This window comes from Hydractinia symbiolongicarpus, chromosome 3, assembly GCF_029227915.1.
Source record: "Hydractinia symbiolongicarpus strain clone_291-10 chromosome 3, HSymV2.1, whole genome shotgun sequence".
Classification (NCBI taxonomy): domain Eukaryota; kingdom Metazoa; phylum Cnidaria; class Hydrozoa; order Anthoathecata; family Hydractiniidae; genus Hydractinia; species Hydractinia symbiolongicarpus.
The window spans coordinates 27,027,817-27,051,819 of NC_079877.1; the positions used below are offsets into that span (position 1 = coordinate 27,027,817).

General features: G+C 33.8%; 1 protein-coding gene across 1 annotated transcript; it reads left to right on the forward strand.

Annotated features, from left to right (window-relative positions):
• The first annotated feature begins 10,494 nt into the window (after positions 1-10,494).
• LOC130636566 (uncharacterized) lies at positions 10,495-19,041 on the forward strand. The gene is made up of 2 exons (XM_057446324.1): positions 10,495-10,610; positions 13,241-19,041. Exons 1-2 carry the CDS (start codon positions 10,562-10,564, stop codon positions 17,305-17,307), a joined length of 4,116 nt encoding a protein of 1,371 aa, XP_057302307.1. The 5' UTR covers positions 10,495-10,561; the 3' UTR covers positions 17,308-19,041.
• The last annotated feature ends 4,962 nt before the right edge of the window (positions 19,042-24,003 follow it).

Genomic DNA, 24,003 nt, shown 5'->3' on the forward strand with positions numbered 1-24,003 from the left:
AACTTTGATTTTTATATTTTCGGCATGACTTTGAATGGGAATGTATTTGATATATAGTTACCGGTTAAGGATTTTTATCACTGCCTGGAACATACGCCTTATTGACAGAATGAACAAACGCAACATATTCACTATTTGTTTCACTTAATACTAGGGCATTTACATACCCATAAAAAATAATGGATATGAGGACTACCACAAACTTAAACTTCAACACGAATCACATAATAGTTAACTTTACCAAAAGAACCATCAACCATAATTACTTTGACTCTGTAATGAAAGTTTATAGCAAGCAGCACTGGATTAAAATTTGAATAACTGCATTGCTTAAAATAGGTCGCTTTATCGATGTTTTACTCTGAAATTTTTGCCTTTTTTAGTTTTGAAATTATTGTAATCAGTTCAATCCACCTGAAAGCTGCACTTAAGGTCATAAATAAAAGCGCAAACTAAGTTGCTTAACTATGGCTAAAAAAATACGAAGAAAGAGAAGAAAGAAAGAAACTTTTTCCATTAAACTGGAGTTCTTTTAATAGTATTCATGAAATTAAAACCTTCGTCTTTTGCAATAAATGATTCTACTGTGTCTGAAAAATTATTGGATATCATACCAGCTGTTAAAATATTGGTATTGACTTTTTGTATTGCTATATTAATTAATTAAAAAATATAATCAGAGTCTGAACCAAATTTTTGTTTATAGTTCAACAAGCTTTGATTAAAATACTTTACTGGACTTACCTAAATACTGCGGTCAGCTGTAACCAAAATTGTCCAGCAGGAAAGAGAAATGGGTGAGACAAGTTCCCACATTTTTCATCCATTAAAACTGATAGAGGCGTCCTGGTACAATTACTGCTTTCTGAAAAATTTGAAAAGAAAAGATGAAGAACCAAACCTAAACTTATCTGATGGGTTATCATAATCTGCAATTACATTTTCAACAATTTCAGGAACATGATTTTCTGATTGTATTTTAATTGGTACTTCAACAGGTTTAGCTAGAGATAACATATTGGCCGGTATCTGATCTATACCAATACCTAGGTACAAAAGGTTATTTTTCTTAAGTATATCAGTGCTGCCTAAACATTTTCTGGTGAAACAGCTTCAAAGTAAACATGCTATTTATATCGAAGAAGAATTACTACCCGGCAGTGACCGGGATTCGATCCGCGGTGCCCAGAACTTGAGGCCGCAGACGAACTCACTACACTACGTGCGGCAATATGTGACGAACTCAGATAGTTTTTCTGGATAGTGTGTATATAAAGGAAAGTCTTTATCATAACACATTCGTGTATTTCATGGTAATACTCGTCTCAGCTATATTTGTTAACAAGATGATCTAAAAGAGAGATAAGAAATTGAACACAAATAATCTCAGTTCCAATTATGACATCGACGCTACGAAGTACTTTTAGGTAAGAACGCTTATATAAGAATGTAAGATATTATTAGGAACATTAACAAATGTTATGAAGACAAAGGATATCTCTAGGGAGAAAATAGAAATCGATCAAAATTCAAATCCTCAAGAAATAATATTTTTGAAAAATCAATATTTGAGAACCTTGGTGTTATTGGCTGTAATGAAATAAAACTTACTATATCTATGCGCATTATGTCAGTAATTACTTAATGCAGACAAATTGGATTGACATGTGAAAAAACGACCTATAACGTCATCATATGACAATAGAAATCGAAAATATCTACAAAAATGTGAAATTACTCTCCAAAATGCTTTCATTTATAAATTCTTTTTTATAACTAAAAAAGGTAAATATATACATGAGTATATTTTATGTAGCATTATCCTCCTTGCAACCAGAGTAAATTCATAACAAATGATTTTTGCAATAAACATCGCTACAAAAGCTACATTTACTTTGTATCTTTGTAAGAATGTCCTTTCTTCTCTCATCATCATCTCCCGATATGCTATTTATACATTCTCGACATTACTTTTTTACATTGTTTTCTTCTGTTTCATTCGACAATCTTCGCTTTTTCCATCTCCATTTTCAGTAAAATTTTACTTAAAAACCATTCACGCTTCTCTGTTGTATGAACAGAATACACAAAGCTTTTGATAGCTTCATCCAAATTCAAATGAAGTGGTTGCTGATTGAGATGGACTTGTGTTGTACAAAAAAATAATTTATGATTAAGATAATTAGAAATTTATTGCTCTGTTTCTGATTTCTTCTATAACTTTTATAACAGTAATTACATATAATTGCTGTTTCCGAAATGAATACATTTTTCTTGATATTATCATACTTTTATACACTCATTTACTTCACACAAGAAAAAGGTTTGTCCCACTTGTAGAAAAATAATTCTTCACAATAAATCACGGTCTGGAATTTATCAATCACTTGGTCCGGAAAATACAAATATCCCGGGATGCGTTTTACCAATATTCCGGTCTGCAATTTACACAGTATGCATGTCAATATTGTATTGACTTTTTGTCACTATCACATTCATAATCACATATTCATACAAATGGTTAGTTTAGAAAACATTTAGTTTTAGCACTACAGCAAAAGTTGATATGACCACTTTTAAATAAAGGACAAAGTTGCATTGACAAGACAATTTTTGAATTTTTTTTTATTATTTTCCGAAAGCCCAATAAAAGATAGGAAAAGTCATAAAATATTGGGAAATTTCATCCAATAATTAAAAAGTTATGAGACTTTGAAATTGCCCTCTATACCAAATAGGGTTAAAAAAATATAGAATTACTAAGTATATTTAGTTATACAAAAGCTAGCTATAGAAAACAAAAGACAAAAATCAAAAAGCAAAAGACAAAGCAACAAGAACAAGCTGAATGTGAAGAAAACGTCTGCTCCAACTTCAATATTTCTGTAACTTCCAAAGGAAAAGCTAAATTGACGGAGTTTGGTAAACAAACCGGGGGTAATAGTATTAAAACTGCCTGTGAAGTATAGATGAAAACGTGTTTTACCCCCAGTTTATTTATATGGCTATGCTAGGTGCAGTGACAGACGCGAAATAAAACGACGCGAATCAAGTTTGATAAAAATGTCCTGCATTTCGCTGTTGCGGTCGCCGCAATAGAAGGGCAAGCCAACATATAACATACCCGTACGTGCAATTCAACAAACGCAAAACTGTAAAAAAAATTCCCCCCCTTCTTGTAAAGTATAATATCAAGGGAAGTGGAAACCAGCTCTTTCAATAGACTCAAAGTTACATCTCTTATGTTTACACAAAATGTTCGTTCTTTGGGAATAGTATAATTAATTGTTCACATCTCTTATGAAATGCATAAAAACTTTAATTCTTTGCAAAATAAATTGAATCGGAATTAACATTAAGTCGTCCCTTTGCCACAATAATAGCTGTATTTTGAATAACTAATCAAAAAGTTTTATGCTGCGCTCTGCACGCTGACAAAAGAACCCGAACTATCACAGCAGCGGCAGTGAAAGCTATTTTGGGAGCTGTGGTGTGAAGGTTCAAAGGTTTCATTTGTTGACCTTTTTGTCTTCAAAAGCTTGCTCATTTAGTAATATTTGTTTTTTTGTATATCTCTTTGGTAATAGCCGTATTCTGTTCAAAATGGTTTTTTAAATAGCAAATTAGCACTTGAGATCCAGCCAGCTAGCTAGCCTTATTTATTAAGCTATTTTTTTAATGTTTTTAATTAGTTTGGTATAAATTTGCCTGTGATACTTAGCTAAGGTTTTTACCCCCAATTAATTTTGCCAGAGGCGGCGCCACAATCTCCAAAGTGCGGAGCTTAGGCATAAAGGTAGATTTTGAGATTTTAATGACAATCAATAAGCAAAGCGAGTTGCCGAAACAGCTGGGTTCCAGGGGGCACTGTAACCCCCCTGGTGGGGTCAGGGGCAAAGGGCCTGGAAGCCAACGCATATTTAGAGTACTAAAATACGTAAAACGGCTATATTTAGCAAGATAGCCTGCAGATTCTCTGGTTGGATAACATCAATTTTTATGCAGCGATAGAGAGACTTATTGGCAGAAAATAAAAAATTATTACTTAGCAATAAAATGGCGCCGCCCCTGTTTGTAACAACAGCCTTTAGGATGCTTTTTATTTAAACTGACAGTACATCTTGCAAATTTCACAAAAACTTATTTTACAAAATAAAATTGGTGAGTGATTGTTTTAGCTGGACTGGGTATCGATGGGCTGCTTTCTGTGTTGTTTTTATATTTTTTTTGAAAAGGGTATTGTGCTTATTGGGCGCACTGATTTAAGCCCTCCATACGAATCTGCGATATGGTTTACCTGTAGTAAACGCTCATCCCGGTATCACGATCAATTTTTGAGCTTGCATATCTTTGCAATGATAAAGTAACAATAGGTTATAACCTGTGTTTTCATTTAAGCTAATAATGCAGAAATGTCATTTTTTGAGAAATACTTTAAACCCAGAACATTGGATTTGTCACATACCACATACCTGTACTAAATTTCTCAAACTGAATTGTATGGTTTACCTGCACTTCAACGCTCAACCTAACGTTCGGTGTTGGAAAGGTTTTGTTGCTGTAAGCGCTCCACTGGATTTGTGGCACCACAAATACCTTATTTAAAGCCCCTAACCCAGATATGCAATATAGTCTACTTGAACCTTAAGGCTTGATCACTTAACGCCGGGTGTCACGATTAATCTCCATAAATTTAGCCGTATTTTGTGACTTCAAAATGGTTGCACATACTTGGCTTCTCAAATGTTATTCTCCTTTTATTTTCCTTGGCTGATTTAATAATGTTGCATTTCAGTCACTTACAACGAATTAAAACCACTACATTCGAGAAATTTAAATACGTATTCAATTTCCTGTTAATCAAATCAAAAAAGTACAGAATATAGTTTTTAGAGGATGTTTAATGGGCTTTTACAGTTATTTGTAGAAAATATTATTTTTTTTGCCTAGTACAGATAAACACAGTGTATTAGCATATACTAGTCGTTAGCCGATGTATGTTTGTAATCAAAAGCTTATAATTGGCTTGTTTAAGATTTATAAATTGCTAAAAATTGCAAAACATTCTAAACATATAAAAAAAAAATATTACAAAATAAAAAACCCTCTTTGCCATTTCGTGCATATATAAACATTTTGTTTACCTGCGGTATGACATTGTCACAAATAAACAAAATACGGGTATGACTAGTTCAATGACCCGTAGTAAAGTTCTCTTGATTCAAGAAAAATAATGCTTACAGATAAGAAATTTTGATAACGTTAGCAATAAACCGGCAAAATACGGAAAAAATTATGAAATTTGTCTGAGATGTGGGTATTTAACATTTTACCCTCTGACCTAATTATTACAAATCAAAATTGTGAATGAAATACAAAGTAAAAACTTCCAGCATAAACAACAAGGAATCAAGCATATGGTATAGAAGGTTATATCATTGGAGACTGTATATACACAAAAGCTCCATCCATATGCGGCAAGCTTGGGAATTGTATAGTAACTTGCTTGCATTACCATATTCCTGCTATAAAATTATTGATGTACATTTCATCAAAGCCTAACAAAAAAGTATGGGAGCTAGTCCTTAGGCCACAGACTCTTTCACGTGTTTGCAGATCCCCAGATTTTCGCCCGTCCTAGATGTGTGCCGCTTTTGTGCATTATTGTCCGCTTTTAGCATGAAGCAATGCAATTACTTTGCGGTTGACCGAAATAAATCTGCGACACAACAATCTGCAACACACAGAATACAGATATTATAGAGACTAGCAGAGAGATTCGGCGTCTCATTAAACTACCAATAAATGTGTGACACAGCGCTTAAGTGCAGGTAAACTGTATCATACAGCCAAGCCTGGCTTTTAGTACCGGTATATAGTATACCGGTAGCGCTTACAGTTATAGAGCGTTCCCCACGTTGAACGTTCGGGTAAACGCTTAAATGAGGGTAAACCGTACCGCACAACCAGGTGGACCGATGTAGTACAAGTATATAGTATGTTGCAAATCCAGCGTAGTGCACACAGCGGGATAGCGTTTCGGGTGTAATTTATTTATTTATTTAAAAATAACTTTCCCACAACTTTAAGTCATAGGTTTCCCAGTTACCCAGTAATAGCCAAAACAGTCATACGGTGGCATGATCTGCCAAAAAAAGTCGTGCCCGTTTTTTTTTTTGTAATCAAGCGAATCTGCTTAATAATACTTCAAAACGAGCGAATCCGCTCATTACTGACTAAAAACGGGCGAATCCACTCAATAATACTTCAAAACGAGCGAATCCTCTCATAAATGACTAAAAACGGGCGAATCCACTCAATAATACTTCAAAACGAGCCAATTCGCTCATTACTGACTAAAAACGGGCGAATCCACTCAATAATACTTCAAAACGAGCGAATCCGCTCATTATTGACTAAAAACGGGCGAATCCACTCAATAATACTTCAAAACGAGCGAATCCGCTTATTAATGACTGAAAACGGGCGAATCCACTCAATAATACTTCAAAACGAGCGAATCCGCTCATTAATGACTAAAAATGGGCGAATCCACTCAATAATACTTCAAAACGGGCGAATCCACTCAATAATACTTCAAAACGAGCGAATCCACTCAACAATACTTCTTAAGTGACACCGGAAAGAACGCTTAGCTCAGGTAACCCATGTCGCACATCCGTTTGGAGTGCTAACATGAATGCGCGCTGAAGACATACTATATACCATTTTTAAAAGGGACTTCATCGCAACATCGGTTTAAATAAAAACACAGGAAATAGCCCGTCATTACTCCGTTGAGCGACATCAATCAACAATTAATCAATCAATCAATCACTTAGTAAGTTTATTTTGCAGAAACAGTTCTCGTGAAATTTAAAAAGTTTATTGTTAGTTTATTAATAAAAAAACATCCTATAAGGTGTCGTTGTGAAAGTAATTATGGATAAAAGTAATCCAGACTATTGTTTTATCGAATCAATAGACTTTAGACTTTTGCCATAGTTGGTATTACATTAGAGGATGTAACTGCAAGTTCCAACTGCAGCATTAGAAAGCTTTAGCTTAAGAATGATTATTTAAAAGTTTTGCTGCAACCAACTGTATTTGGCTACTTTGAGCCAGAGATAGCCAACAGATAGCCACAATCTCAGTTGCAGCTGGGTAAAAACAAGAGTGGTAAAGATAAGGCAAAAAATAAGTACTGTTATGCAGAATAAAAAGATTTATACCAAACTGATCAAAAACCTTAAAGGAAAAGCAGTAAGTAAGGCTAACTAGTTCGTTTGAGCTAATCGTTAAATTTGGTTTGTTTATAGAACTGTTAACTGGTATGCCTCAGGGCTTAATTAATGGGCCTTTGCTTTTTAATATCTATTTAAACGATTTCATGCTAAATGCTTTTAAAGAAACCCTATCAAATAATTTGCAAAGAGGGTACATTGGAACCGAGTTAGGTATACAAAATATGGTCTACAATCTGCTTTTTATAATGTTGCTCAGTTATGGGATAGTCTTCCAGCGAAAGTGAGACGTGAGACGTGTTATGACGTTTTCTGCAAAAGGATTCGGCAGTTAGGTAACCGACACCGTAAATGTCGTCTATGAGATGTTATACCTTGTTTAAGTTATACAAACTAGAGCTATTTTTCATTTTATTTTTTGTGATAATCTATTTTAATCAGTCTAAAAACAGTCTAACAACCTTACCTCTTAGAAAATAATATCTCAAAGCAATTGATTTGGCAGGGAAAAAGGTTTAGTTCAAATTTTATTTCATTTTATTTTATTTCGATACCGTATTAACAATTGTATTTTTTATTACCTTTAAATTCTTTTCTTTAAGATATATGTATAGCTAGAAAACGTGACAATATATTTATCTGAACATGCAGAAAAGAAATATTTCAAAAATAAAAAGCTTATAAGAAATACAAAGGTCAGAAAGGGACATGCAAATCGTAATAAATTCAACACCATCCATCACACCACTTAAACTATTCCAGTCGTCAGCCCTTTGCGAGAAAGTTAAAAATCCAAGGATTCAGGGATCTTTTTTCTGATTTCGTGCGCGGTTAACACTACTTTGCGTTGCAAACAGACAGACGTATTACGGGTACTACTAATATAGAGACCAGCCGGTAAAACTCCGAGTTAGCCACAAGTAAACGTTGCACGCCAGGTTGAGGGTTTATAATTGTCGTAAACTGTGCCATACACCCAGGTAGAGCGCTCATATACTGTCACAACCCAAGCTGTAGGTGAGTAAAAATCAGATTGGTGAAAATAACACAAAAAAAATAATGTTGCTAACATAAAGATTACCTATATCAAACTGAACAAGAAGCCCTGCGGCTTGAAGATTGCCGTCATTAGCCTAAAAGATATTGAAAATTGAAGTGGACCTTGAAAACAGAGAATTATGGGGTAAACAAATCAATGAGTATCCCAATCCTCAATTATTATTGTAACTAACCTGCAATGTTAAAATACAACTCAATAACACCTAAAAGTTTAACTGGATATTTCTTTTTAATAGAAATCTTGTTTTATATTAACTTGACTATTCGAATAAAATAACTTTTAAACGAGCTCAATTTGAATGAAGGAAGTAGTTCATTGTTAATTAATTCAGCAATAAATACATATTAGCATTTAAATATTTCAGTATTCAGAACTTAAGAATTTACTCTCATGTTAAAGATTCGTTTAAATGCTGATGTTGCATGGTTTGATAACAGCTGATCTGAAAAAGAAAGTATGTTTTAAAAATAAGAAAAAAGAATACAATGATACCATAAACTGAATTATCACCAGGTTGTTTAATTATTGCCTCTTTAACCTCTCTTTGTCTCTTTGATTTGAAAAGGGAATTTATTAAAAAGATACACATGAATGCTATGTGATGCATAATTTTAATTGAGCTGGTTTTTGATATCTTTGTTAAACAAGTAACATATTAAGCAGGTGATTCATGATTTTGAAACCTGTGGACAATACAGGATTTGTTTGGTCTAAATCAGTTTATTAAATTCAACAACTTTTTCAATTCGAATTCTCAAATTTAAATTTATTTTCGGAGAGTCTGATTAGTTGCATTTTTCTGAAATTACTTCTAAAATTTAAAATTGACAAATTGAATTCAACAAGATGAAACAAAAAAGATAAACACACAATAAACTTGCGGATTTGATAAATCGATGGTCTTTTTCGTAAGATTTTTAAAAATCAAGTCTTTTCTAAGAAATCTTAGAAAAATATTTTGTGATACTTTGGGTGAGTTCAAGAAAGATTTTCAAGCAAAATAGACACTCAAGGAGAACGGATAATTAGCCACTGTGTGGGCTGTTGGATGTTGCAGGGAGTTTTCTTGCACAGCGCGGACCCTAATTGAGTGTGCGTAGCGCAAAATGAGAATTAAATACTTTAGGACTCTCCATCTAGGCCTTGGTCCCTCCTGGAAGTAATAGACAGGGTATATCCCTCGATATTTGTGAGGCTAAATCTATTTATTAATTATGTACGGCGCGTACAGTATAATTAGCTGCTCATACAGCTACTTATAGGATAGATTTTTTTTCTCCTTAATTTCCACACTTTCTTCGTTATCGACCTCTCCATAGCCATCTATATCTATGAAGACCCACATAAAGTTGTGCTTCAATGAAAACCAAAAAAATTAACAAGAAACGATTGTGCAAAGAAGTTGTAAATTTTAGTGCATCTAGCAGTATTATTAAACACTATTCTAATGGAAAAGACGCAGTTAGCTGTTAAGAACACAAAGAAGCTAATTATACTATGCGTAGCGTCTAATTATCCTGAATCGGCTAACTATATATTCTGTTACCGGTCTATCATCAGTTCACCCTGACTGTTCATTGTAGCAACAATAAACTTTTGTCATGTTTTGACTACTTTTCTGCAAAATATCCGCTACTGATTGGTCCTTTATTATAAAACGGCGGGAACTCGTCCCTGTGCTATCGGGCTGCTACTTTGTGCGCAGCTAATACCATTACAAACAGACAGACGGACGACGGTAGTTAATAAAGAGAATAGTCGTTAGCTCAATGGAAAAAGCTACTGGTTCGCCCGTCAGCAAATTATTTATTTTTTGAGATAACAGACGCTGCGTGCAGCCATTTTGAACACACGAGGAATCCACGGGTTTGCTTGTCCTTCAGATTTGCCTCCGCCGTTCATATTTACTGCATTAGTATTTCTTGAATTTTTATCCGTCTGTGAATATGAAGAAGTGAAATTCCTCGTAGGGGAAGGATGGTCCGAAAGCTGTAGTGAAACCATTTTTAATACGGTTATTACTATAGAAACGCTTAGAAAGAAATTTTATGCGTAATTACTGATATAGTCGAGTTTTATCGTCTGCCACGGAGAAAGGCTAATTCAATTACAATCATAGCAACTAAATTGTAAACGGACATAACTTATTATATTTTTGATTAATGTAAACTTTGTTAAAGACATATTTTACAAAAATTAAAGTCCAGAATCGAGTAAAAGAATACTGTAGGAATGTGAAATTGTTGTTCGTTGAGATATGTCTTATTCTCTGTGGTATTGTGCAATATTCATGCATCTAGTAAAAGGTGAGTAATAAAACAAAACACAGGGAGGGAAATCGGGATGTTAGTAATCTTGCTACGAAAAATGGTGACAGCGACTGTTAAAATGCAGCTAATCTGATATGAAAAGATGCATTAATATGGAATCAATTATTGTCAGTATCTCTACTTTCATAATGTCATTCATGTATATATGTATAAGATATTTTTAGGAATATGCTTTATAAAACTCATAGTCTGAGATTTCAGGTTAAAAATATAGAGATGTAAGAATAATGATCAGTCTTGTTTGAATTTTGATATTCTTATTAAAAAAGCGTGTAAATATTTTGAAAAAATTAAGTTAGGTTTGATAAATGACAAAATAAAATTTAATTATCATAATTTTATCTGGAAATTTGATGCTGTTTATAAACATTTAGCAGTGTTATAGGTAGAAGAATTATGAGACAAAAGACATTATATTCATACATAACATAAACGCTGCTGGTGTAGCTACTTTCAATTGTGCAAGAGATCAGATAAGGAAAACCGTACTTAAAATGTAACCATAGTAGCAAACATTAAACCAAATTCCAAATAAAGAAAGTAAATAAACTTATTTACTTTCAAAACCGAATAGAGTTGTTTCAAATGTTACATATTAGTGACAGTAATTAGTAATCCTGCAATTATTCTATTAGACAAGTTATAATTTTATTGTTATCTCCATAAAATGACCGGTTTCTGTCTCTCTTTCAAAAACAGGTTACGTCAAACAACGCAGGAAATATTAAAGCCACAAATAATAAATGCGATATTTTTATGGACTTTGTTCCAGGACGCGAATTCCCGTGGATTTCCACGGGCTAACGATTAGTCTATAGCTATTATAATACTCGAAGTCTGCGAGCCAATTTGAAAACCGGTGGTTTTTTTGAACCAAAAGCGTCATTATAATCGCACAATTAGTAATAGCTGTAATCCGTCTATTTGTCTGTCTCTGCGCAACATGGCGTCGCAAGTAGTGAGACCAGCGAAAAATCCATGCGGCCCTGCAGCTTTTTTTCGGATCCCGGCAGACCCCGTTTTTACCGGCTTCATTTTGACTGCTCACGCGTAATTGACCAATCACTTGGCTCGTTTTTTACTAATAACCAATCAAAGTTCTTCACGGCCTTAACACGCCGAGGACACATGCTACGCTTACGAAAGCCACTTTTTGTTTCAAAGTGATGGTGTGAAATTTGTAGGTCTTCTTTGGATCCTTTTTTCTTTTGACTACTTTTTATCCTATATAGTTTATGTTTGTTTTTGCGGGTTAAGGTGAATATTTCATCACATTTTTACCCACGTATCGATCTTAAACAAACCAATTTTAGGTTTTTGGCTAGCTATAAACGTAGATTTTGAGACAGCATCTTGCTTAAGACAGCTAGCAATAGCTATCTTCATTTATTTCTATCGTAACGTTTTTATTCAGTTTAGTATATTGTTATTTATTTTTATGTTGAAGTTGTGTCTACCTAGCTAGCTCCTTTTAGCTACCTCTGGCTAAAAAGTGAAAGAAGCCAAATGCATTGCTTGACTGAACACTATTTTTAATTCTTATGCTAAATAAATGCAGCTACCACTTTTATTACTGTTATAAAAACTTATGCTGCAAAATAAAATTGCTGAGTTTTTTTTTAACTGAACATTACTCTTATTATCGCTTTATTAGGCGTTCAATGCCGTGTAACAAAGTTAGTTATGGCTTAACCTGGCGTTTTGAAGCTGCTTCCCCCAACAGACCGTTTTCTGTGTTTTTATTTAAACAGAAGCTGTGACAATTATTCTTGGAAGAGTGTATCACACCTTACGGATGCGCAGGACTGTGTACCTGGACTTAGCCATAAGTTAGCAATGGAATTCTTCTTGTGTTTTAAAAGGGTATATACGCCTGTACGCTTCAGTTCAGTGTCACAATTAATTTTTTAGTTTTTACAAAAACTTATTCCGCAAAATAAGATAATATTGACCGTTTGTTTTTGCTACAATGGAGTAACAACGGTTTGTAATCTGTTTTTAGTTCAGCAATAGTTGCGGGAAAATTATTTTTTTAAAAATATGCTACAGTCGCAACACTATAACGGTGTATGCACTTCATTTGGTTTACGACATACTGTATACCCGTACTAAAGCGTTCCACGTGATCATTTGCCACAGTTTACGGCTCTTATTAAGTGCTCCACAGAGTGTTGAAGGCCGGGTCACACCTTGACTTGTGGCTTACCCCAGCGTTTCGACGCCGCGTTTTCCGGCTAATCTTTTCAATAATAGCCGTATTCCATCTGTCTATTTGTGCGCGAAAGAAAGTCGTGTCACGGAATACACGTAATGCGATATATAACGGACGGGCGAACCAATGGATTTATCTACGGGCTACCGACTAGTATGATGTTATCGTAATAATATCTGTAAAAGTAAATTTCAATATTTCATGCTTACAGACCGGCATGGATGCACAGGGTAGCAATGCGGAAAATATGTACAACGGGCGTTCGTAGATTTTTCTACGGGCTTATGATTAGTTTATTATACTATTGTTTTCAATTTATACTTGAAGTACATTGGGCGTGTTATAAAAATGACCTAATGATGTTGTTTTATATTGATATTCCTTTTATCTTTAGTTACTTCATGTGGAAATATCTTTGTGTCAGCCGTAAATGGTACCGACATGGCGTCGTGTGGTACAAACATCGATATGTGTAAGACCATTAAACATGCCGTTACTAAGGCTTACAGTGGTGACGTCATTTATCTTGACGGAGGTTTAACACGTCGTGTTGAATATTTTCCATCAGAGATGGTACGCATAACTAAATCCCTCACCTTTATCAAATCGCCAACAAGTAAACATAAACCAGTCATAATTGGTTCTCAGAAGATTTACACTGCTGCGTGGTTTGATGTGTCGCCGAAGACAGTGGTTGACGTTTCGTTTATAGATTTTATGAATATAAATATTGCTAACGTTCCTCAAAATGGATATTTCAATTTAAGTTATTGCACTTTTACCGTTACCGATCCAACATTTCCAAAAAATTACGCATGCTTACGTTTTTATTCACATGGAAATTATAAGACTAATTCACATGGGGAAGTGCATATTACTAATTTTTTCATTAGCAGTCCAGGAATGTTCATTTCTACCGACTTCATGCTAAGGAATAACCTGTCCATCTCGATCATTGACACAACAGTGACAACCAGTGTCAGTGTTTTCTCCTACATGCGCCATCACAATGTGGCATGCAGCACTTTTCTTTCCTCACTTCTTATTTATAACGTAACATTCTTTACTACAATACCTTACGCATTGTATATTAATCCCTGCTTGCATCAAGTCAATATTAGTTATACCAGATTTATTGGCACGAACTATGCAATATCCATTCAAAAAGCTAAACATGTTACTATTGCAAATTGCGTTTTCATAAATACTACTGGTTCTGTACTAAACGCTTATAATGTGACCTACATCTCAATAGAAAACTCACAGTTTTTAAACAATACAGCAGCCTACCCAGCTTTGCGTTTAATCAACTCAAATGTTATGTTAAAGAATACATCACACATTGCTACAGCGGGAAGCGTTATAATTATGGAGAATGGAACTGCAAATATTACGTCCTGTACCTTCCTGGGTAATCAAAGGCCAGATTATTATATTTTTTCAATAGAATCAAGCAAGGCTACTTTAAGACGAGTGCTACTTGTGAACAATGTTGGAAAAATTGGTGGTGCTTTAAGGATCACTAAAAGTGTCGTTAATATCGTATCCTCAATTATATCTTCCAATGTAGCTGAAAAAGGAGGAGGAATATTCTCGGAGTTTAGTAATGTAACATTGCGATACGTCCTTGTAAAAAATAACAATGCTTCAAACTCTGGTGGAGCTTTCTTCGTAAATGGAGGGATGTTGCATGTATGGTCAAGTTACTTTGAAGAAAATAGATGCAGAATGGAAGGTGGCGGTGTATATCTTAACAAATGCGTGGCATATTTTTGGAATTGCTCAATTAAGCATAATTTTGCAGGCAAGGGTGGCGGAATATACCTTGTGCATAGCACTGTTAGTGTTGACTACAGAACAGGTGATCTCAATTTCGCAACTGCAAATGCATCCAATGTTATTAACGCTCAATTCAACCGAAGTTTTCCTGAATTGAAAAACTTAATGACAACTATCAGTCAAAATAACGCGCCTGAGGGATCAGGAATGTATTGCTTTCTTTCTACCTTGTTTCTTAGCAACACAAAGTTAGTAAAAAACACTGGATACACCGGAGCAGGAATATTTGCAATTAAATCGTTGCTTCAGGTGGTCAATTCAACGGTAAGTCATAACACAGCTACCATGGAAGGAGGTGGTGGGGTAATAATCATGAGTAAAACAAACCTCAAGAATTGCTCCTTTAAGCATAATCAAGCAAAATTTGGTGGTGCTTTAAGTATAGCTATGAAAAGTCGAGTATGGATTTGCAAAAGCACGATTAGTAGCAACAATGCTACGTTGACCGCTGGGCTCTATGTCTATCAAAGCTCGATTTCTGTTGTAAAATCTAATCTCAAAAACAACACGTCTGTTAAATCGCCAAGCCTAATCTATTTTAACTCTATGGAAGTAACTGGAAAGTTGCAATTTGAGATGCAAGACACAACATTGATATTTGCAAGGTTTCCTCTTATTGGTGGCGTTTGGATATCTGCTCCATTTAATTATCGATTCAGCATACATATACATAACACCAGAATCATCTTGCTGTCCGCAGGTTGTGGAATAAGATCAGTTCTATTATCAGGTATACCTTTATCAACCAATATTTCATTTGTGATAAAGTGTCCAGTTGGTTACAACTCTGTTCATGAAGTTGAAGAGGAGTTGGGTGTTCACAACAGAGTAAATTATCTCAACACATTGTCTTGCAAGTCTTGTGCAAAAGGCACATACTCTTTAGATAGTGGACACAGGCATGTTGTGATGAAATCAACAAAAAGCTCTATCTATGCGCCATCTCATACTATTAAATGTCACTCATGTCCGGCTGGTGGTATTTGTAATGAAGGATCTGTAATTAGTAGAGATAATGTTTGGGCATACATTCAGTCACACACAAAGAGGAAAGAACAGGTATCATTTTTGCCATGCTCATTTGGCTATTGCTGTTCTCAAACTTCGAATAAATGTAAAAGTTATTCTACCTGTAATTTTCATCGAGAAGGAATTTTATGTGGATCTTGTAGAAAAGGGTATTCCGTCAATTATTTTACAGATTTATGTACTGCCCAGTCATCATGTCATTCACAAGTCCCTTTCTGGATGATGTTTATACTAACAGCGATCATGTATACCTTACTCCTTCTATTTATGAAAGAGGTTGGTTTTTTTACGAAATATTACATTATTAAATTGGTGGGAAAGTTTAAAAAATCCCAGGAAGTCGAAAGTTTCCCCTTAACCGAACAGGGTGAATCCAGTCTTCTTATGAACGATGAATTTATTGTAATTGATGGATATCCTGATCAGAAAGAAGTGGATCAAATAAAATCGGTTAATATCCGGTATATAACAGAGAACAGTCGATTTTCTGGAATATTTAAAATTATGGTTTTGTTTTATCAAATCAAAGCATTAATAAATATATCTATCGATACAAAGAAAAGCAGTGTCAAAGAAATTGAAGAATGGTTATCGTCAGTTCTAAATTTAAAAATCCCTTTATTCAGTATTACTGCTGCAGTATGTCCCACACAATATCTTAACGCTGTTTCAAAAATCTTTATCAAAGAATTTCTGTTTGTTTTGTTTATGTTGATGTTTGTTATGATATGTCAACTAGCAATGCTGCTGCACGGAAAGATTACCTTTCGTAAAGGGAGTTTTAACTCAGTCTATTTCAGATTCCAAAAATGCGCCTTGCAAATTAGTTTATTGGGATACACCATATGGGCAGGATTTGCTTTGAATATGATTAACTGTCAAAAAATAAATGGCAAAGCTGTTTTGTATATCAATGGAAATATCACGTGTTTCACGTGGTGGCAGAAACTGAGTATTTCCTTTCTTGTCTTGTGGATCATCCCCTTTCCATTTACCTTATGGTTAGCTGTTCAAATGCTAAAGAAACATCGTTTGTCGATAAAAGAGTTTTTCCTTTGTGTGTTTATCCCATTAGCTACGTTGCCTTACTACCTTAAAGTAAGATGTCTGTCACGGAGAGTTATTAACAACATAAGTGAGATTGACAACCTTACGAATATGTTTGAGGAACCATTTCGTTTAAACGCAAAGAAGAAACCAATTTTCTGGGATTCATGGCGCCTTTTTCAGCGTTTCATTATCGCAGTGTTCACAACCTACTTCATCAATCCGATTCAACGCTTGTCATTGATACTACCAGTCATGTTGGTACTGCTTGTTGTTCACTTACGTGTTCAACCGTACAAGAATAAACTTGTAAATTGGCTGGAAACAGCATCCTTAGTGAGTTTGTGCTTTCTTGTTGGTGTGAATTTGTTTCGTTCATTTGTGTACTTCTACGGCCTTTCGTTGGAATATCACATCGATATGGTATTGTCAGTGTTTACCGTCATGGAGATTTTATGCAATCCTCCAGTGTTCTTAATTGTGCATCTCGTAATTCACAAAATAAAGGACTTTTTTTTGCAAAAGGGGATACAAAAGCAAGAGTAAGACATATTTACTTGCATCTGGTTTAACAGCAATAGAAATTGAAATAATTTCTTCAATGCTTTTATAATTAATTATAAAAAACGTATGGTTTTTGATAAAACTGGTTAAGACACTAAGGAAAGACAATAAATTGATCTTAATATCCATTATACCAGTTGTACTTGGATTGTTTTAAAATATTTCCTTATGTAATAATACCCTAGCTGCTTATATATGTTCGCATGTGTGTGTGTGAGAGTGAAAAACTTTTAAAGAAGTTTATATTTATTTGATTATTTTCACACAATCGAAGAAATTTTTTTTTAATTTTTTCCAAAATTTTAGAAGCCTTTTCATGTTAAAGTAATTTCCAAAACATTTCATAGTTTTCCTGGAGTAGCTATTCGTTGACAGGGAGATTATCTAAAATTATTATCTATAACTTCTATTAATACTTCAAACTCCAATTCTTACTGTATTTGTTGTAATTACCGTTTATTTATAGTTTAGACATACCTAGAGTGCGTTCTTAATAAACCTATTTTACAGACCATAATATTTATAGACTCTATTTTTTAGATTAACTAGTTACCAATCACTGTTAAGTTCTCCTCACATAAGCCTTTTTGACATTTTTATCTTTAAAGAGGCGTGGTCATTCGTATTAGAGTATTAGAATAATATTGGCAATTATTTCTTTGGACTTTTTGTTTCCATGACTTGTTTGAATCCCATTAACTATGGGATTTTTGACCTTGTAACCTCCCTTTTGGTTTCCAGGTTTTTATTAATCAAATCATTCGTTTTCAACCATAAAGTGCAAAAATATGTGCTAATGTTGGCTATCGTTATTACTTACACTATTTTAAAAACAACTTCAAGCAAATAACTCTTACGAAAACAATACTGATTTAAACACAGATAAGAAAAACGTTAAATTTAGCGAAAAGGATAACCCATTACGTCATAGATTATAACGGGCCATTGCTGACGTCAGCAAAATATCTAAACCCTTATATATCCTTAGTCGTCCGTAGAAAAGATATGTTCCTACAGCGTTTCAACCTCTACACGTTACAGGCAATGAATGAACTAAATTTCGCCAAATTTTTTTGGATTTGCAATGCTGACGTCAGCAAAAAGTCTTAACCCTATTCGGTCCGGGGGGGGCGGATTCCGCCCCCCCTGACGGTTTTTTTTAATAACTCCTGATTGCTTTGTTATATGGCTATGATACTTACTGAGTTTCAACATTTATCTATTAGACACCTGCATGCTAATTTTTTAGGTCCCATACCTTTCAGAGGCTTTGATATTGGCCATTACTCGAAACTACCCCTAAAAATCTCTATGAAATCCTTATAATGGGGAAAATATAATAACTCCTGTTAGGATTATCCTTAGAACTTGAAACTTGCAACACAACTTTGTTTCATCAAGAAGAATCATTTTGAATAATTTGAACACGTGACTAATCCGATTTCCCGATTTTGTCGGATTTCACCCGAAAATCGGAAAAAAACGGATTTTCGGGCAATTTTTGGCAATTTTTCATCCGATCCATGTAAAAACCGGAAGATATGTTAAATAACTTTTATTTAGCTTTCAGAAACTTCAAACAGAATGTAAAAATTCGCTGTAGAACAAAAGTAATTATATTTTAAGCAGATAGTGGCATTTTTAACAATTTTCAAGCTTTTGATGACGACACAGAAAATGTGCTGACGCAAGCAAATTTTTTTTGGCGCCATTTTGTTCCTTTTATGACGTACTATAAGTGTGCCAAGTTTGATTCAATTTGAACAACCCTATGAAAAGTTATTGAGGGGGGGCGGAATCCGCCCCCCCCCCCCCCCCGGTCATAGTATGTTCGAAAAACCCCGGACCGAATAGGGTTAAATAACCAACTTTTTCAATTTCCTATTGCCTAAGTGGATTTTTCCACGGGTCTTTATCGACTAGTCTCTTAAAATAATACAGAGACTGTGTCTGTGTGTTTGTGTGACTGTAACAGGCAAAGTGGATTTCTTCATTTTGCTTTGATGTTGCCAAAAATGCATGTCTAATATGTTAAATTTTCTGACGTTACGTCGCCACACTGCTTTAACATCAATATCCTATATTAAATTAATGAAGCCATTACGGTGCACCTAAAACTTAGAGTCCAAATAACTTCGAAACAAGGTGGTGACGTCAATGATTTTCCACTGAATAGGTAACTAGCGACCACCTGAGACCAATTTAGGTAAGTCTCCTAAACCTGGGTCCCTAAATCCGTTTCGGAATGGACGGGTTGATGACGTCATCAAAAAACCTTCAAACCCTAATTTCTCTGCAACCGTTTGTCAAAGATACGATACATTTTCTTGATCAGTGTTTCAAGATCTATGCATTGAAGGCAACAGGTGTACAAACTTCTAAAAAAAAACTTTTTAGTATCTTAGCAGTTCTTTGCTGACGTCATCAAAATTTTTAAACCCTTACATCTCATTAATCGCTCATCAAAAGCACATGATCATATACATTTTCCTGATCAGCAGTTTAATCTCTACATATTACAGGCAACGAATAAAATAAATTTTGCCAATTTTTTTTTATGTCTGCACTGCTGTCGTCAGGAAAAAAATTAAAAAAACCTATTTTTTCATTTTCCTTCTGCCTAAGTGGATTTCTCCACCGGCTTTATCGACTAGTCTCTATAATATTACAAAGAGTGTGTGTCTGTAACAGGCAAAGTGGATGCAGTCATTTTCCTTTGATGTTGCCGAAAAATGTATGTCTGATATGTTAAATTTTCTGACGTTACGGCGCGACGTCAATAGCACTACTTTAACATCAACTAAAACTTTGAGGCCAAATACTTGGAAACGAGGTGGTAACGTCAATGATTTTTCACCGCATGCGTAACTAAGGACCACCCGGGACCAATTTAAGTAAGTTTCCCAAACCTGGGTCCCCAAATCCGTTTCGGAATGGACGAGCTGATGACGTCATCAAAACACCTCTAAACCACAATATTTCCGTAAGCGTTTGTCGAAAGTACACGATCCTATACATTTTCTTGATCAGTGTTTCAAGATCTATACAATGAAGGCAGCAGGTATACAATTTTCTAAAAATATTTTTTGGATTTTACCGGACCATTGCTGGCGTCAGCAAAATTTTAAAACCGTTATATCTCATTATCGGCTCATCAAAAGCACATGATCATATATATTTTCTTGATCTCCACAAAAGAGGACGTGAAAACAAGGTTCTATTTTTTTTGGGGGGGGGATGGATTGCTGACGTCATCAAAATTCACATTTTCCTTTTTCTTTTTATCCTGCCTCAATGGATTTTTCACGGGCTTTATCGACTAGTTTATAATAATCAATTTTTTGGCTCGGTTTATATGTAAAGAGGTTGTGCAGAATTTCAAAATGTGATTCCTCCTACATAGACGCCGGGCGTTTAATTAGTCTTCCAACTTACCCCCTGATTTAAAGAATCGCCTAATTAGCAGAACACGCTTAGTTAGCAGTTTACCCTGACTGTAAAAATTACTGATTTTGGAATATCTAATTCTTCCACAAATTATAATTAATGAAAGAGAAAAAGCAGGTAAGTTTTTCAAAGTAAATAATGGTAATCTTATCTACAATCCGAAACAAGTAACAAAATTACTGGTTGTCTGCGAATTAATTGAATCAATTCAGCATCCTTCACTGAGTAATATGGTGACTTTTCTGGATTTTGGTTTTATTTTCAGGTTCTTAAAAAAAGATATTTACTCCTAAAAAGTCATAAAATCCTATAATGAATTGCCATCATAAATTAACTAATTTATCAATCAAATATCTTAATGACGACCTCTGATAGAAACAGTAGAATTACAATTTTTTTTACAAATTCTTTCTACGATATTTTTTGTGCACCTTGGAAGTAGAAACAGTTGATTTTAATAGTTTTTGAAAACTGGTCATCACAAAAATTTTCAGGGTTCTTTAAAAAGTTTTCAAGGCCTTGCAAGGCCACTTGTAAAAAATTATGGTTTTTTAGCATTGCCAGGGTCTGATTGACACCAAAACAAATAAATATTGAAAACAAATTATATTCAGATATATGTTCTAAAGACAATATAGTTAAAATTTAATTACAACTTATGAAAGATTACTCCAGAATACAATTTAGATTATTATTTTGAAAGGATAGGAAAGAGCATAGCATACATTGTAGTTTAATCTCTTTTGTCATTACTTTTCTACGTTACAATGATGATAATTAAGTTTAAAAAATATTTAAATTTCTAAAAAATATTTAAAAAATTAACAGAACACAGCAAATTGAAGATTCACAGCTAAATCATGAAAAAAGGTCTTTAGATTGATAAAATAGGACCAAAATATACTCTGCAAGGTATTTTGATAAAGTATCCTGTTGACTTGCTTTTAATTCAAAAAAATTCTAATCTGTTGTGATTTAGATGATGTGTACCGCATAAAAATTTTAAAAATATTAGTAAAACATTTATTTACAAAAAATAGTACGAGTAAAATCCTTCATAAAAAAAAACTATTATCTTAAGGTATGAATTTACTTTTGTGTTATACAATTCACGTCGTGGCAGTAGTTGTTGTGTATCCGCCTAAAATTCTTATTTCTACATACATAAAACATTTGCGTTTAGTTTGGATGTTTCTTAACTTTAAAGGACTTTCACTGAAACTTTAAGACTTAACCCCTTGTTGCATCATTCACTAAGCCTGTTAAAGTCACTTCGTTTCGTCTCAGCAGAACATATCTGTAACCTCAGTCTTTTATAAACAGGAAACTTGCGTAAAAACCTCTTGTTTGTAAATATATTTTAAAACCAGCAATACAGGATGCACATGTATTATGAATTTTAGGTTATTTTCCACTTTTTTTTTAATACCCCTTCAAAGAATGCGAAACTGGTTATCTCTCAACTTCGAGGTATTGAAACACAAGCCCACATAAAAAAGGAAATTAATCTCCAACGCATCAACGCTGGGACTGCAGGTGGAAATGGGAATCGGATGCAAAACAAATGTTTTTTGCGAAAAACAACGCAAATTTCGTGTTTTTAAGCAAAACACTACGGAGACGAAGGTTCATAATTTTGTGAGTTAGGAGTTGAAAGTACCTACAAACTTAGCCTCAAGTTAAGAAACATCTTCCTTTAATATAAAAAGACGTTTAACGTAAAACTCGTGCAAGTTATTTGGCCTTATTCGTAAATACTATGTAAAAAACATGGCAAGGAACATGCAAAATCCATCTCTATATGTTTTATGGTATATTCCATGTGTAGCTTAAAAATTAAATTGATAAGAAATAATAAAGTAAATAAATTAACAGAACACAGCAAATTGAAGATTCACAGCTAAATCATGAAAACAGATCTTCAGATTGATAAAATAGGACCAAAAATTGCTCTGCAAGGTATTTCAATATCTCCTGTTGCCTTGCTTTCAATTCAAAAGAAAAAAAATATCTCCTGTGATTTAGATGATATATACGGAATTTTTAAAAATAATTAAGTAAAAGTTTATTTACAAAAATATACGTTTAAAATAATCTTGAAGTATTATAACTTGTTTATATAGTGCCATTAGTTATAAACCGTATTAAAAATATTCAGTAACATGCCTTTTTCAAACCTTTTATCACGTTTACACATACAAGAAACACATTTTGTGATTTCAAACTGGATGTTTCTTAGCTTTAAAGAAGATTCACTAAAAGTTTATAGACTTAGCCCTCTTGTTATCTATCAATCGATGAATTAATTTTTCTATTTCTCTTAACCCTTAGAATCCAAGGAAATCGAGTTATTGTCGCACCCAGACCCTGATACGGGCATGCTCTTCATTAGTCAAAATTCATGAGCACTTAACTTTAAGATTTCGAGATAGAAGATTGTATGGCAAAAACGAAAGATTGCCTGCCAAAAATTTTAGAGACTCAGTCAAGAGATAAATATATTTTGCAACTTAGCAGTTAAAATTACCAACAATCTCGGCCTCAAGTTAAAAAAAAATTTCATACATTTGACAGAGAAAGACACGTAGTTTGAAACTTCCACAATTTGTTTAAAATTCATAAATTTTGAAATTTAAAAAATTAGGTAGGTTGACCTTCTTTGTAAACTTGATGCAAAGAAAAAAGTTAAAAATACCTTTACATAACAACAACAACAAAATTCATTTTGATATCATTCCACCGTGCATTACATCCAAGCTTGAAAATTGTGTTGGAAATATCTATTAACAAAAAACTGTACAAAAAAGAAAGAAATTGGACTAAATTTATCTAAAAGTTATATTAAAATAAACAAATAAAATGGAATTGTTGAAGATAATCTTTTTCTTTCATTAGGTGATAGCTGACGGTTTGATCTAGCAAAATATAAAGATATATACCTTAAAATAAGAAAATTCCTTAATATACGTTAACTCTATTACTTCTCTAAAGTTTTTTGCCTATCTCTAACACACCCTTTTCAGTAAGTTTCAAGGCAATTGACTTTCTTTATCTTGAACTTATCTCAATAAAACTTTTCATACGGTAGGAATTTCATATAAGATTTGTTGCATTGTGCTTAAATTCACCGGTTGTTAAGAAACATTTATCATATTCTTCTTTATAAAAATTAAAAACATAACGCGAATAGTTTGTAATTTTTTTATTAATTTTATAAGGTACAACTTAAAG